At 35.9% G+C, this 13,907-nt stretch overlaps 1 protein-coding gene across 8 annotated transcripts in view; it reads left to right on the top strand.

Moving 5' to 3' along the window:
- The window catches only part of SENP7 (SUMO specific peptidase 7), a 153,597-nt gene that overhangs the window by 95,759 nt on the left and 43,931 nt on the right, over positions 1-13,907 (top strand). For 7 of the 8 annotated variants that reach the window (XM_060010567.1, XM_060010566.1, XM_060010570.1 and 4 more), the window contains one exon: positions 2,728-2,843. In XM_060010567.1, coding sequence (XP_059866550.1) covers positions 2,728-2,843 — 116 coding nt within the window. Of the gene's footprint in view, positions 1-2,727; positions 2,849-13,907 lie in introns of those variants that run through there. The other variant, XM_060010574.1, reaches the window with a different exon arrangement.

The raw sequence follows: 13,907 nt of genomic DNA, 5'->3' as shown, positions 1-13,907 counted from the left end.
TTTTTTCTTAATTTCTCTTTCAGATAGTTCATTGTTAGTGTATAGAAATGCAACTGATTGTAGTGTGTTGACCTTGTATCCTGCAACTTTAGTGAATTCATTTATTCTCACAGTTTTTTGCTGGATTTTCTAGGGTTTTCTTTCTATAAGATCATATCATCTGCAAATAATGACAGTTTTACTTTTTCCTTTCTGATTTGGATGCCTTTTATTTATTTATTTTTTCTTGTCTAATTTGTGTAGCCAGGATTTCCAGTACTGTGTTGAATAAGAGTGGTGAGAGTGGGCACCCTTGTCTTGTTCTTCATCTTAGAGGTGAAGCTTTTAATTTTTACTGTTTAATATGATGTTAGCTGTGGGTTTGTGACATTGGCCTTTACTATGTTGTGGTATGTTCCTTTTATACCCAGGTTTTTGAGGGTTTTATCATGAAAGGTTGTTGAATTTTGTCATGCTTTTTCTGCATCTTTTGAGGGATCAGATGATTTTTATCTTTTATTTTATTAATGTGGTTTATCACATTGATTGATTTTTGGATGTTGTACCATTCTTGCATCTCTGCAATAAGTTGCACTTGCTCATGGTGTTTGATCCTTTTAACGTGTGTTGTGGAATTTGGTTTCGAGTACTTTGATGAGAATTTTCGCATCTCTATGCATTAAGGATATTTTGGTGTATAGTTTTCTTTTCCTGTAGTGTTCTTAACTGGCTTTGGTATTAGTGTAGTGATGGCCTTGCAAAATGAGTATAGAAGTGTTTCCTCCTCTTAAAATTTTTGGAAGAGTTTGAGAAGGATTGTCATTAATTCTTCTTTAATTGTTTGGTAGAATTAACCAGTGAAACCATTTGGTCCTGGGCTTCTCTGTGTTGGGAGGTTTTTGATTACTAATTCAGTCTCCTTGTTATTGATCTGTTCAGATTTTCTTTTTCTTCATGATTCAGTTTGGTAGGTTGTATGTTTCTAGATATTTGTCCATTTCTTCTAGTTTATATGACTTGATGTACAATTGTTTGTAATAGTCACTTATGATATTCATATTTTATTCATATGATATTCATATTTCTGTGCTACCAGTTGTAATGATTTTATTTACAAGTCTTCTCTTTTTTCCTTTAGTCTAGCCAAAAGGTTTTTTGCCCTCAGAAAACCAGCTCTTAGGTTATCCATATTGTTGGCATATAATTACTTATTGTAGTCTCTTGATGATCTGTTTTGATTTGAGTCTTTTTTTTCTTGGTTCGTCTAGCTAAAGGTTTGTCAACTTTATTTTTTGAAAAAACTAGCTCTTAGTTTTGTTTATCTTTTCTGTTGTTTTTCTTATTTTTATTTTATTTACTTCTGCTCTGATCTTTGTTGTTTCTTTCCTTGTGCTTAGTTTGGGCTTCATGTGTTCTTTTTCTAGTTCCAAGAGGTGTAAAGTGAGGTTGTTTATTGGAGTTCTTTCTTGTTTTTTAATGTAGGCATTTATTGCTATTAACTTCCCTCGTAGAACATTCCATAGATTTTGACATTTTATGCTCACATTTTCATTTGTTTCAAGATATTTCTTGATCTTCCTTTTGATTTTTTTTCTTTGGCCAGTTGGTTTTCAGTAGCATATTGTTTAACCTCCATATACTTGTGAATTTTTCAGCTTTCCTCCTGTTATTGATTTCTCATTTTATACTGTTTGGTTGGGAAAGATATTTTGTAGATTTTAGTCTTCTTAAATTTGCTAAGTCTCGCATTGTGGCCTATCATGTGACTTATCATGGAGAATGTTCTGTGTTTATGTTTTATAAATGCATGTCAGGTCTATTTGGTCAAGTTTACGGTTCAATCCAATGTTTCCTTTTTGATTTTTTTTTTGTGTGTGTGGTCTGGATGACCTAATGATTACTGAAAGTGGGGTGAGGTATTGAAATCCCCTACTACTATTGTATTATGTTTTCATTAATAGTGATATTATGCTCATCATCCAAAACTTGTTTTTCACATAGTATTATATTTTATGTATTTAACCAGTAGGTTATATTTTAAATTATTTTCTCTGTAGGTAAAATTTGTAACTACACTCCAAACTTTATTTAAAAAAATTTTTTTTTATTTTTATTTTTTTGCGGTACGCAGGCCTGTCACTGTTGTGGCCTCTCCTGCTGCGGAGCACAGGCTCCGGACGCGCAGGCTCAGCAGCCATGGCTCATGGGCCCAGCCGCTCCGCGGCATGTGGGATCTTCCCAGACCGGGGCACGAACCTGTGTTCCCTGCATCGGCAGGCGGACTCCCAACCACTGCGCCACCAGGGAAGCCCCAAACTTTATTTTGTACATAACTTTTGATATGTGAACCATGCTTGAAACATATTAACAATTACCTTTGACTTATTTTTTGATTACACATAAGTGTGATTATCATGTACTTGTGTTCGTGGAATTTTTACTTTTTAGACCTCTTCGATGTATTTAATACTTGTATTATTCTTTGTTCATTTTGCATGTGCACAATTCTGTGTTGTGCTTATCTTGTTTTTTTCCTTCCAAAGAAGCATGGAGAACTTAAAGGTAGAACAAGAATGAGAACTTATTTCTCAAGTCATATTTTAATATTCTTTTTACTGTTCAGATCACATCCTCTGCTATATAGGATGCCATTTGTAACCTGTTATTTTTATCGTGAATATATGTCAGCTGGCTTCTAAATTCATTTGTGTTCAGAAGAATTGAGTATAATATTATTTTGTTTTGCAGGAGTTCACAACCAAGTCAGACAGACAATAATTATGCAAAGCAGGCTGCACACACTAAAGAAAAGCGAAGAGATGATGATAGCATTTCACTTGTAATGTCTGATACTCAACCTAAAGGTTAGTGAACCTCAGAAAACTGTTGCCAATTGAGTTTTTGTCTGTTGCATTTTTAATAATATTTTTTTAACTAACTTTATTTATACATGAAAGTAAAGAGATTTTTTAGTGACACAAAGAAAATTGCTAAATTTACCATTTGTATACATCTCCTGATTTGTTTACAAAATCCAGAAGTTAAATTTGAATATTATTATTTTCTTTCTTTTTTTTTTGTTGGGGCTGGGCATACAGGTATAAAGTTATAATGTTAGTTTGACTCTTTCTAAATGTCACTCCCATGGATATGTCTAGTAAGTGATATTACTGCTAACTTGATTATTATTATTAGCTTCCCACTGTCTATCCTCCTACTATGAAATACATTCTTTATTCATTAGGATTTCTCTCGACTCTAGGAGGATGCCAATACAAGCCACTATTAGCCCCAATTTAAAGGTAAATACATCCCAGACTTCTGAAAATTCACTGTAGGCCTCCTTGCCTGTCGGGTTAATGAATTGACTTCTTTTCTCCTTTTTGTCTCTTCTTATAAAGATCGTAAAATAATTTATAAAAGCTTTCACCAAAACAAATTTATACATTAGTCAAATGTGAAACTAACATCTTCAAGGGTCTCTTGGATTATTAATAGCTTCAAACTAGTTGAGGTATTTTGTTTTCTGAATGATTTTATAAATTATTCACAAGAAACGGGGTCCTTCACTGACACTGTGTAAAAATTCTTTCTACTTCATTTGGAACACAGCTGTTCTCACATTTTAAATAGTCTTTTTCATAGAGGAGGAAAACCTAAAAGGAAACTAGACTGATATCTTTGATGTATACAAGAAACCAGCTGCAACTCTTATGAGGGCAATCTCTAAAGTATTGTGACTCTGTAGACATAATCTTTCAATTGGTCACTAGGTACTATCTGCATATAATGAAAGACATTTTTTTTTTTTTTTTACAAATTGTCCTTTTCTCAGAAATAATTATCTTTAAATTACAATATAAAAGTGTAAGTGGGCTTATATTTGTACAAGTGGCCTCAATCAGATACTATCAAGACACTGTTAAACCTTCATTGCTTTCCTGGGTAGAGTAGGAATAGTTAAATAAAAAGCTTTCTAATTTGTGCCCTTCAGTATTCCTTCAAAGTCACAGTGGAATTTTAGACTTACAGCAGGGAAAAAAATGCACGATAAAAGAAACACTTTATAGTTTCTTAGTATCCCTGAAGGGTCTCCTCTTAAGTAAAGTGTTTTTAAGAAAATTAGCTATTGAAACTTTATTGAAACTCACCGTATTTTCATCCTATAGATAATTGTGTCTAATACCAATCGTTTAACGTGAGCCCATAAATTAATGAGAGTTCTGAATTAAATCCCAGGTATACCATTGTCAACTTCCAGTTTTTTTGAGATATAATTGACAGCACTGTATAAGTTTAAGGTGTACAGCGTAATGAATTTAACTTATGTACATCATGAAATGATTATCAAAATGAATTTAGTGAACATCCATCTTCTCATATAGATACAGAATTAAATAGAAAAAAAATTTTCCTTGTGATGAGAACTCTTAGGATTTACTCTCCTAACAACTTTCCTATATAACACACAGCAGTGTTAATTATATTTATCATGTTATACATTACATCCTAGAACTTATTTATCTTATAACAGGAAGTTTGTACATGTCAACTGCCGTCTTGCAATTCTGCCTCCCCCTGCCTCTGATAACCACAAATATTATCTCTTTTTCTGAGTTTCTTTGTTTTTGAATTATAATTGACCTACAGCATTATGTTAGTTCCTGTTACATGACATAGTAATTCAATATTTCTATACATTTCAAAATGATCACCACGATAAGTCTAGTTATGATCTGTCACCATACAAAAATATTACACAGTTATTGATATATTCCCCACACTAGATGTACTTTTCTTTTGTAGTACATTAAGTTTGCCTTGTAGCATTTGCTTTTTTGAATATAATACATTGGAAATATTTAACATCTTATTTTTATAAGAATTTGTTACCTCTTTAATTTTATATGCTAGTAATATTTGCAAGTAAAATTGTATTTGTTATCAGGTAGAGTCTTGTTTTTACAATGTCTAACTCTACCTAATAAATTTATCCCTGTTTCCAATGTGATAGTCTTGGCTGATGTGCAATTAGTAAACTGTTAGAAGGAAAACTCCTGTATAATAGGATTTTTTTCAAGCCCTATTTCTTTCATCAGTTTTTTTTTTTAACTTTCAGCTTTATATTTATTATAGTTGATTAACAATGTTGTGTTAGTTTCAGGTATGCAACAAAGTGATACAGTTATACGTATACATGTATCTATTATTTTTCAAATTCTTTTCCCAATTAGGTTGTTACAGAATATTGAGGAGAGTTCCCTGTGCTGTACAGTAGGTCCTTGTTGGTTATCCACTTTAAATACAGCAGTGTGTACATGTCAGTCCCACACTCCCTAACTGTCCCCCGACCCACACCCTTCGCCCCGGTAACCATAAGTTTGTTCTCTAAGTCTGTGAGTCTGTTTCTGTTCTGTAAATAAGTTCATTTGTAACTTTTTTTTTTTTTAGATTCTGCATATAAGCGATATCATACCATATTTCTCTTTCTCTGTCTGACTTACTTCACTCAGTATGACAGTCTCTGGGTCCATCCATGTTGCTGTGAATGGCAATTACTTCATTCTTTTTAATGGCTGAGTAGTATTCCATTGCATACATGTACCACATCTTCTTTATCCATTCTTCTGTCGATGGACATTTAGGTTGTTTCCATGTCTTGGCTATTGTAAACAGCGCTGTAATGAATATTGGGGTGCATATATCTTTTTGGACCATGTTTTACTCTGGGTATATGCCCAGGAGTGGGATTGCAGGACTATATGGTAGCTCTGTTTTTGGCTTCTTAGGGAATTTCCATACTGTCACCATAGTGGCTGCACCAATTTACATTCACACCAATAGTGTAGGAGGGTTCCCTTCTCTCCACACCCTCTCCAGCATTTATTGTTTGTGGATTTTTTCATGATTGCCATTCTGACTGGTGTGAGGTGACATCTCATTGTACTTTTAATTTGCATTTCTCTAATAATTATCAACGTTGAACATCTTTTCATGTGGCTCTTGCCTATCTGTATGTCTTCTTTGGAGAAATGTCTATTTAGGTCTTCTGCCCATTTTTGATTGGGTTGTTTGTTTTGATGATATTAAGCCACATGAGCTGTCTGTAAGTTTTGGAGTCTAATCTCTTGTCGATCACATCATGTGCAAATATTTTCTCCCATTCTGAGGGTTGTCTTTTCGTCTTGTTTTTGGTTTCCTTTGCTGTGCAAAAACTTTTGAGTTTGATTAGGTCTCATTTGTTTATTTTTGTTTTTATTTCCATTACTCTGCTGTGATTTATGTCTGAGAGTGTTCATCCTTTGTTTTCCTCTAACAGTTTTTATAGTGTCCAGTCTCACATTTAGGTCTTTAATCCATTTTGAGTTTTTTTTTGTGTATGGTGTTAAAGAATATTCTAATTTAATTTTTTTAACATGTAGCTGTCCAGTTTTCCCAGCACCATTTATTGAAGAGACTGTGTTTCCTCCATTATGTAGTCTTGCCTCCTTTGTCATGGATTAATTGACCATAGGTGCATGGGTTTATTTCTGGGCTTTCTATCCTATTCCATTGATCTGTATTTCTATTTTTGTGCTAGTACCATACTGTTTTGATGACTATAGCTTTGTAGTATAGTCTGAAGTCAGGGAGCCTGATTCCTCCAGCTCCACTTTTCTTTCTCAAGATTGCTTTGACTATTCTGGGTCTTTTGTGTCTCCATACAAATTTTAAGGTTTTTTTTGTTCTAGTTATGTGAGAAATGCCATTGGTAATTTGATAGGGATTGCATTGAATCTATAGATTGCCTTGGTTAGTATAATCATTTTGACAATATTGATTCTTCCAGTCCAAGGACATTGTATATCTTTCCATCTGTTCATGTTGTCTTTGATTTCTTTCATTAGTGTCTTATAGTTTTTGGAGTACAGGTCTTTTGTCTTCTTAGGTAGGTTTGTTCCTAGGTGTTTTATTCTTTTTGATGTGATGGTAAATGGGATTGTTTCTTGAATTTCTCTTTCTGATCTTTCGTTGTTAGTGTATAGAAATGTAACAGATTTTTGTGTATTAATTTTGTAACCTGCAACTTTATCAAATTCATTGATGAGCTCTAGTAGTTTTCTGGTAGTGTCGTTAGGATTTTCTATGTATAGTATCATGTCATCTGCAAACTGAAAATCTAACTTCTTTTCCAATTTGGATTCCTTTTATTTCTTTTTCTTCTCTGATTGCTGTAGCTAGAACTTTGAAAACTATGTTGAAAGTGGCAAGAGTGGACATCCTTGTCTTGTTCCTGATCTTTGAGGAAATGCTTTTATTTTTTCACTGTTGAGTATGATGTTAGCTGTAGGTTTGTCATATATGGCCTTTATTATGCTGAGGTATGTTCCCTCTATGCCCACTTTTTGGAGAGTTTTTATCATAAATGGTGCTGAATTTTGTCAAAAGCTTTTTCTCCATCTATTGAGATGATCATATGATTTTTTTTCTTCAATTTGTTGATGTGGTGTGTCATATTGACTGATTTGCAGGAATTGAAAAATCCTTCCATCCCTGGGATAAATCCCACTTGATCATGGTGTATGATCCTTTTAATGTGTTGTTGGATTTGGATTGCTAGTATTCTGTTGAGGATTTTTGCATCTATATTCATCAGTGATATTGGCCTGTAATTTTCTTTTTTTTTTTTTTTTGTAGTATCTTTGTCTGGTTTTGGTAACATAATGAATTTGGGAGTTTTCCTTCCTCTGCAATTTTTTGGAACAATTTCAGAAGGATAGCTGTTAGCTCTTCTCTAAATGTTGAATAGAATTCGCCTGTGAAGCCATCTGGTCCTGAACTTTTGTTTGTTGGGAGTTTTAAAATCACAGTTTGAATTTCATTACTTGTGATTGGTCTGTTCATAATTTCTATTTCTTCCTGCTTCTGTCTTGGGAGAGTGTACCTTTCTAAGAATTTGTCCATTTCTTCCAGGTTGTCCATTTTATTGCCCTATAGATGCTATCTTATGATCCTTTGTATTTCTGTAGTGTCAGTTGTAACTTCTCCTTTTTCATTTCTAATTTTATTGGTTTGAATCCTCCCTTTTTTTCTTGATGAGTCTGGCTAAAGGTTTATTAATTTTGTTTATCTTCTCAAAGAACCAGCTTTTAGTTTCATTGATCTTTGCTATTGTTTTCTTTGTCTCTGTTTCATTTATTTCTGCTCTGGTCTTTATGATTTCTTTCCTTCTACTAGCTTTAGGTTTTGCTTGTTCTTCTTTCTCCAGTTGCTTTAGGTGTAAGGTTAGGTTGTTCATTTGAGATTTTTCTTGTTTCCTGAGGTAAACTTGTATTGCTATAAACTTCCTTCTTAGCACTGCTTTTGCTGCATCCCATAGGTTTTGGATCATTGTGCTTTGTTTTCATTTGTCTCTAGGTATTTTTTGATTTCGTCAGTGATCCATTGGTTGTTTAGTAGCATATTGTTTAGCCTCTGTGTGTTTGTGTTTTTGACAGTTTTTTTCTTTTTTCTTCTTTTTTAATTAATTAATTTATTTTTGGCTGTGTTGGGTTTTCGTTGCTGCACACAGGCTTTCTCTAGTTGTGGCAAGCGGGGGCTACTCTTCATTGTGGTGTGTGGGCTTCTCTTTGCAGTGGCTTCTCTTGTTATGGAGCACAGGCTTTATGTGCATGGGCTTTAGTAGTTGTTGAACCCAGGCTCAGTAGTTGTGGCTCGTGGGCTCTAGAGTGCAGGCTCAGTAGTTGTGGCATGTGGGCTTAGTTGCTCCGCAGCATGTGGAATCTTCCTGGACCAGGGCTGGAACCCATGTCCCTTGCATTGGCATGTGGGTTCTTATCCACGGCACCACCAGGGAATTCCCTACAGTTTTTGTCTTGTAATTTACTTCTGATCTCATAGCGTTGTGGTCAGAAAAGATGCTTGATATGATTTCAATTTTCTTAAATTTACCAAGGCTCTCTGTGGCCCAGCATGTGGTCAGTCCTGGAGAACATTCCATGTGCACATGAGAAGAATGTGTATTCTGTTGCTTTTGGATAGAATGCTTTATAAATATCAGTTAAGTCCATCTGGTCTAATGTGTCATTTAAGGCCTGTATTTCCTTATTGATTTTCTGTCTGGATGATGTGTCCATTGATGAAAGTGGAGTGTTAAAGTCCTCAGTATTATTGTGTTACTGTCATTTTCCCTTTCATGGCTGTTAGCATTTGCCTTACATTTTGAGGTGCTCCTATGTTGGGTGCATATATATTTACAATTGTTATATCTTCTTCTTGGGTTGATCCCTTGGTCATTATGTAGTGTCCTTCTTTGTCTCTTATAATAGTCTTTATTTATTATTTATTTATTTATTTATTTGCGGTACACGGGCCTCCCACTGTTGTGGCCTCTCCTGTTGCGGAGCACAGGCTCCAGATGTGCAGGCTCAGTGGCCATGGCTCATGGGCCCAGCCGCTCCACGGCATGTGGGATCCTCCCGGACCGGGGCACGAACCTGTGTCCCCTGCATCCAGGCAGACTCTTAACCACTGCGCCACCAGGGAAGCCCCTAACAGTCTTTATTTTAAAGTCTACTTTGTCTAGTATTAGTATTGCTACTGCAGCTTTCTTTTGATCTCCATTTGCATCGAATACCTTTTTCCATCCTCTCACTTTCAGTCTGTATGTGTCCCTAGGTCTGAAGTGGGTCTCTTGCAGACAGCATATGTATGGGTCTTGCTTTTGTATCCATTCAGCCAGTCTTTATGTCTTTTGATTGGAGCATTTAATCCATTTACATTTAAGGTAATTATCGATATGTAAGTTCCTATTGCCATTTTCTTAATTGTTTTGGGTTTGTTTTTGTAGGTCTTTTTTCTTCCCTTCCTCTCTTATTCTTTTTTCCTCTGGTTGGATGACCATCTTTAGTGTTGTGGTTGGGTTGCTTTTTCTTTTTCTTTGTGTGTGTGTGTGAGTGTATCTATTGTAGTTTTTGGGTTTGTTATTCCCATGAGGTTTTGATATAGTAGTCTATGTATGTACAAGGTTGTTTTAAATTGCTGGTCCCTTTTCTGCCTAGATAAGTTTCTTTAGCATTTGTTGCAAAGCTGGTCTGGTGGTGCTGAACTGTCTTAGCTTTTGCTTGTCTGTGAAGCTTTTGAATGAGAGTCCTGCTGGGTAGAATATTCTTAGTTGAAGGTTCTTCCCTTTCATCACTTTTAATATATCATGCCACTCCCTTCTGGCCTGTAGAGTTTCAGCTGAAAAGTCAGCTGATAACCTTATGGGAGTTCCCTTGTATGTTACTTCTCATTTTTCCCTTGTCACTTTTAATATTTTTTTCTTTATCTTTAATTCTTTTCAGTTTGATTACTATGTGTCTCAGTGTTTCTTCTTGGTTTATCCTGCCTGGGACTCTCTGCTCTTCCTGGACTTGGGTGAATGTTTCCTTTCCCATGTTAGGGAATTTTTCAGCAATTATCTCTTCAAATTATTTCTCAGGTCCTTTCTGTCTCTCTTCTCCTTCTGGGAACCCTATAATGTGAATGTTGGTGTGTTTAATGTTGTCCCAGACGTCTCTTAGACTGTCATTTATTTTCATTCTTTTTTCTTTATTCTGTTCCGCGGCAGTGATTTCCACCATTTTGTCTTCCAGGTCACTTATTTGTTTTTCTGTTATCTCCTCAGTTATTCTGCTATTGATTCCTTCTAGTGTATTTTTCATTTCAGTTATTGTATTGTTCACCTCTGTTGTTTGTTCTTTAGTTCTTCTATGTCTTTGTTAAACATTTCTTGCATCTTCTCCATCCTTGCCTCCATTCTTCTCCTTGATGCTGCATCTTCTTCAGTATCATTATTCTGAATTCTTTTTCTGAAAGGTTTTTTATCTCCACTTCAGTTGTTTTTATGGGGTTTTATCTTGTTCCTTCATCTGGGAAATATACTTTTGCCATTTCATTTTGTCTAATTTTCTTTCTTTATTTTTCTTAAAAATAAATTTATTTATTTATGTATTTATGTATTTATTTATTCATGGCTGCATTCATTCTTTGTTGCTGCGCACAGGCTTTTTCTAGTTGGGGCGAAGGGGGGCTACTCTTCGTTGTGGTACATGGGCTTCCCATTGCGGTGGCTTCTCTTGTTGCGGAGCATGGGTTCTAGCTATATGGGTTGCAGTAGTTTTCGCATATGGGCTCAGTAGTTGTGGCTCATGGGCTCTAAGTGTAGGCTCAATAGTTGTGGCACACGGGTTTAGTTGCTTCGTGGCATGTGGGATCTTCCCAGACCAGGGCTCGAACCCGTTCCCCTGCATTGGCAGGTGGATTCTTAACCACTGCGCCACCAGGGAAGTCCTTATTTTGTCTAATTTTCTGTGATTGTAGATTTCGTTTGGCAGGCTGCAGGATTGTAGTTCTCCTTGCTTCTGCTGTCTGCCCTCTGGTGGGTGAGGCTATTTAAGAGGGTTTGACAAGCTTCCTGATGGGAGGAACTGGTGGTGGGTGGAGGTGGGACTCATCCTTCTGGTGGGCAGGGTTGTGCTCAGTAAAATTTTTTTTCTTTTTTTTTACATCTTTATTAGAGTATAATTGTTTTACAGTGGTGTGTTAGTTTCTGCTTTATAACAAAGTGAATCAGTTATACATATACATATGTTCCCATATCTCTTCCCTCTTGCGTCTCCCTCCCTCCCACCCTCCCTATCCCACCCCTCTAGGTGGTCACAAAGCACCGAGCTGATCTCCCTGTGCTATACGGCTGCTTCCCACTAGCTATCTATTTTACATTTGGTAGTGTATATATGTCCATGCCACTCTGTCACTTTGTCACAGCTTACCCTTCCCCCTCCCCATATCCTCAAGTCCATTCTCTAGTAGGTTGGTGTCTTTATTCCCCTAGGTTCTTCATGACATTTTTTTTTCCCTTAAATTCCACATATATGTGTTAGCATACGGTATTTGTCTCTCTCTTTCTGACTTACTTCACTCTGTATGACAAACTCTAGGTCCATCCACCTCACTACAAATAACTAAATTTCGTTTCTTTTTATGGCTGAGTAATATTCCATTGTATATATGTGCCACATCTTCTTTATCCATTCATCGGATGATGGACACTGAGGTTGCTTCCATCTCCTGGCGATTGTAAACAAACCTGCAATGAACATTTTGGTACATGACTCTTTTTGAATTATGGTTTTCTCAGGCTATATGCCCAGTAGTGGGATTGCTGGGTCATATGGTAGTTCTATCTGTAGTTTTTTAAGGAACCTCCATACTGTTCTCCATAGTGGCTGTACCAATTCACATTCCCACCAGCAATGCAAGAGTGTTTCCTTTTCTCCACACCCTCTCCAGCATTTATTGTTTCTAGATGTTTTTGAGATGGCCATTCTGACTGGTGTGCGATGATATCTCATTGTACTTTTGATTTGCATTTCTCTAATGATTAATGATGTTGAGCATTCTTTCATGTGTTTGTTGGCAGTCTGTATACCTTCTTTGGAGAAATGTCTATTTAGGTCTTCTGCCCATTTTTGGATTGGCTTCTTTGTCTTTTTGATATAGAGCTGCATAAGCTGCTTGTAAATTTTGGAGATTAATCCTTTGTCAGTTGCTTCATTTGCAAATATTTTCTCCCATTCTGAGGGTTGTCTTTTGGTCTTGTTTATGGTTTCCTTTGCTGTGCAAAAGCTTTGAAGTTTCATTAGATCCCATTTGTTTATTTTTGTTTTTATTTCCATTTCTCTAGGAGGTGGGTCAAGAAGGATCTTGCTGTGATTTATGTCATAGAGTGTTCTGCCTATGTTTTCCTCTAAGAGTTTGATAGTTTCTGGCCTTACATTTAGGTCTTTAATCGATTTTGAGCTTATTTTTGTGTATGGTATTAGGGAATGATCTAATCTCATACTTTTACATGTACCTGTCCAGTTTCCCCAGCACCACTTATTGAAGAGGCTGTCCTTTCTCCACTGTACATTCCTTCCTCCTTTATCAAAGATAAGGTGACCATATGTGTGTGGGTTTATCTCTGGGCTTTCTATCCTGGTCCCTTGATCTACATTTCTGTTTTTGTGCTAGTACCATACTGTCTTGATTACTGTAGCTTTGTAGTGTAGTCTGAAGTCAAGGAGCCTGATTCCTCCAGCTCCGTTTCTCATTCTCAAGATTGCTTTGGCTATTTCGAGTCTTTTGTGTTTCCATACAACTTGTGAAATTTTTTGTTCTAGTTCTGTGAAAAATGCCAGTGGTAGTTTGATAGGGATTGCATTGAATCTGTAGATTGCTTTGGGTATTAGAGTCATTTTCACAATGTTGATTCTTCCAATCCAAGAACATGGTATATCTCTCCATCTATTTGTATCATCTTTAATTTCTTTCATCAGTGTCTTATAGTTTTCTGCATACAGGTCTTTTGTCTCCTTAGGTAGGTTTATTCCCAGAAATTTTATTATTTTTCTTGCAGTGGTAAATGGGATTGTTTTCTTAATTTCACTTTCAGGTTTTCATCATTAGTGTATAGGAATGCCAGAGATTTCTGTGCATTAATTTTGTATCCTGCTACTTTACCAAATTCATTGGTTACCTCTAGTAGTTTTCTGGTGGCATCTTTAGGATTCTCTATGTATAGTATCATGTCATCTGCAAACAGTGACAGCTTTACTTCTTCTTTCCTGATTTGGATTCCTTTTATTTCCTTTTCTTCTCTGACTGCTGTGGCTAAAACATCCAAAACTATGTTGAATAAGAGTGGTGAGAGTGGGCAACCTTGTCTTGTTCCTGATCTTAGTGGAAATGGTTTCAGTTTTTCACCATTGAGGATGATGTTGGCTGTGGGTTTGTCATATATGGCCTTTATTATGTTGAGGAAAGTTCCTTCTATGCCTACTTTCTGTAGGTTTTTTATCATAAATGGGTGTTGAATTTTGTCGAAAGCTTTCTCTGCATCTGTTGAGATGATCATATGGTTT

The sequence above is a fragment of the Delphinus delphis genome, chromosome 4 (genome assembly GCF_949987515.2).
Source record: "Delphinus delphis chromosome 4, mDelDel1.2, whole genome shotgun sequence".
In the NCBI taxonomy this organism is placed as follows: domain Eukaryota; kingdom Metazoa; phylum Chordata; class Mammalia; order Artiodactyla; family Delphinidae; genus Delphinus; species Delphinus delphis.
This window is presented reverse-complemented; position numbering and strand designations above follow the sequence as displayed.